The 3,061-nt window shown below is 41.8% G+C and overlaps 1 protein-coding gene across 1 annotated transcript in view; it reads right to left on the bottom strand.

The window, feature by feature from the left end:
- LOC119587908 overlaps positions 1 to 3,061 on the bottom strand; it is a gene marked incomplete at its 3' end in the record, with an annotated part of 28,342 nt that overhangs the window by 8,885 nt on the left and 16,396 nt on the right. Inside the window, 3 exon segments of the mRNA XM_037936617.1 lie at positions 1,293 to 1,444; positions 1,697 to 1,794; positions 2,799 to 2,911. Coding sequence (XP_037792545.1) covers positions 1,293 to 1,444; positions 1,697 to 1,794; positions 2,799 to 2,911 — 363 coding nt within the window.

The following is a 3,061-nucleotide window of genomic DNA, read 5'->3' as shown; positions in this document are numbered from 1 at the left end:
GTTATGTGGTTGAGTTTTAGAAACTGAAAACTATTATTGTGAGTTAATAGTCAAGTACAAGGTGATATGTGCTACAAACATTAATTCATGCCTTTTGTTAATTTTTTTTTTCGTGACAAGTGAAGAAGTTAGCAACCTTTTTATCCCTTTAGAAATAATTATGGGTTTACACGCCCGCACAACATGGTATGCACTGTCTTTTATTATGACAAACGTCACTTTGCCTTGCAAGTGAAGAAGTAAACATCAACTGTTCTTAGTGTTTCTCTTTTACTGTAATAATTAATGATAATTATTTGTGTGGGTTTAAACTCGCGTGCAAGGTGGTTTGTGCTGAAAACACTCGTTTATGACCTATAAAGTGATAGCCATCGTACCTTGAGGAACTGAGATTGTTGTTGTAATTCCGTGAACCTGGCTTGGTTTTGCAGTTTGTCCTTGACTTGGCTGAGTACTTATAGGTGGCTTATCGGTGACAGGTTGCCCTATTGATGGCTTATCAGTCATTGGTTGACCAATTGTTGGCTTATCAGTAATAGGCAGCCCTGTGGTTGGCTGCTCGTCACAGATTGCCCTATGGTTGGATTAACAATTACAGGTTGCCCTACAGTTGTCCTACTAGTCACAGATTGCTCTACAGTTGGTTTATCAGTTATAGTTGGCTTATTACTAGCAGGCTGCCCTATAGGTGGCTTAGCAGTTACAGGTTGCTCCACGGTTGGCTTATCAGTGAGAGGGTGCCCTACAGTTGGTTTATTAATCACCGGTTGCTCTGTGGTAGGTTTAACAGTAACAGATTGCCCTACGGTTGACTTGGCAGTTGCAGGTTGCCCTATGGTTGGATTATTATTAGTCACTGGTTGCCCTACAGTTGGTATCACAGTTATAAGTTGCCCTGTTGTTGGTTTATCATTCATAGGTGCTGTTCATACTTAAAGTTGTTGCTACAGCCATTGTTTCTGCAACTGGCTTCACTGTAGTGGGTGGCTCTGTTATTGTTGGTGATACTGCTTAAACAGAGAAAAGTGGGGAGGAAAGGGAGATAACACAATAGAGATTTGTTACAGCAACATTAGCAGAGGGAACAAAATTTCATTAATAGCACGATTATCATTATATACGTCTTTGGATGAAACAATGCAGGATCCCGTCTGTGTCGATCTCAAACTCAAGATCTATTTGCAGTTGAAGAAACTAATCAGGATATATCATCCACAGAGCTTATTCTGCTGAAATTATGAATTGAAAAAGGTAGCATCAGTTATCACTTCAGAATAAGATCTCTCTCTCACCTTTTACAACTGACACTTGACACCAGAATCCTCTCTCACAGTCGTTATCCTTGAGTTTCTTCCTCTTGTGAGTGAATGTGAAGCGGTTGGAGGTCGTTTGGCCGCGCTCTTTCGCTGGGTTGCTTGTTTTGCAAAATTTCTTTTTATATTTACTGTGGAAAAAGGGAAAAAATAGGCTATTGATGGAGTATTAAAAGACATTTGCTAATATGTGCGCATCATGTGTTGAAGAAAAATGAAAAGAAAAACGGAGGGGAGAGAATATTTTAAAATTAAAACATACATTGTAAGCACATATATATAAACCAATGGAAAAGGTTAATGGATGAAAATCGACTCACATTCGCGGAAAACGTGTCATACAAAGTAGTACGAAAGAGAAAAATTACAAAGATGTGACATACGCCTTTTTCTCTCTGATGATGACCCGCTCGCGTCCGCAGCCTCGTTCATTGAGGTTGAAGGAAGGGCAGCTGAGGGCAAGGGTCGAACCCGGCAGGCTCTGGCGGAGGGAACGCAATTAGGAGGCATCGCGAAGAAGGTGACAGTGAAAGCCAGTGTATGGAAGGCGACGGCAGTGAGTCACATAAGGACGTAAAGACTGTGCGGGGCTGTGCGAAGGAAGGGGCAGTGAGAAGCTTCGTCGAAGAAGGCAACGCGAAGATATAACCCAGAGACAATCCGGGGAAGGAAACGGCAGTGAGAGACAGCATTAGGGAATAAAAACTGAGTGTCAGTGTGATAAAATATTGGATAATTAGAGGCAATGCGAGGTGGAAATAAAGACATTGTGAGAGGCAACGTAAGGAAATCATGGAAAGTGTATTGTAATAAGAGGTGGAATAAGGCTGGGATACAAGGTATGGAGAGAAAGGACGGTGAGAGGCAATATGAGGAAGGAGATGCAGGGAGAAGCAACATGAGGAAGAAAAGGACATTGAGATATAGTGTGAGAAAGGAAACGACAATGTAAAGCTATGTAACTTAACGTGACATTGAGAGGCAATGTGAAGACGGTAACAGCAGTAAGAAAGGAATCAAAGAAAGGAAACGACTGGGCAGTAAAAGAATGCGAGGCAGCAAAGGAAGGCGAGGGACAGTGTGAGTTCCAAGACAAGGTGAAAAATGAAATGACAGTGAAAGGCATTGTGAGGATATAATGGCAAATGCCGAAATATATAGTCAGGGAATTACAATATGAAGAAAGGAAAACAAAGACGCTCAATATGAGTTATTACAGTAATGTTCACCTTAATAAACAGTAGTATTAGCATACTCATTAAAAAGTATCCCTCTTCTCAATCACCAAGGTTTTCGCAGAAGGAAAACAACCTGTCTTGAAGGTGTATTTGCTAAAAATCTTATGACAGAAGCAATGTGAGGAAAGCAAGGAGAGAGCATAATGACTTCTTACAATCTTTTTCACCTTAATGAACCTAAGCATTACTATAATCAAAATCCTCCCTTCCCTCTGCCACCAAGGTCCCGGCAGAAGGGCCAACCTACCTTGAAAGTGTATTTGCAAGAAACCTTATCCCCAAACGTCGCCGGAGCCACGATCATCGACTCCCCTTCTTGTAGCTCGTATTTCCCCCCACATTCGCTCACTTTGCCAGAAACTGCGGGGGAGATAGGGACGTTCCTTAGGGAAGCCGTGGCTGCCGCTTTACTTACATGCTTTTATAGTTTGGCTGGGATGGAGTGAGACTGATGTGACGTTTTATTCAGGAGCAGATGGCATATTCCTACATTACGTCATATGTGTTTCG

Source organism: Penaeus monodon, chromosome 23, assembly GCF_015228065.2.
Source record: "Penaeus monodon isolate SGIC_2016 chromosome 23, NSTDA_Pmon_1, whole genome shotgun sequence".
In the NCBI taxonomy this organism is placed as follows: domain Eukaryota; kingdom Metazoa; phylum Arthropoda; class Malacostraca; order Decapoda; family Penaeidae; genus Penaeus; species Penaeus monodon.
Note: the sequence above shows the minus strand (reverse complement) of the source record. Positions and strands in the feature narration are given on the sequence as shown.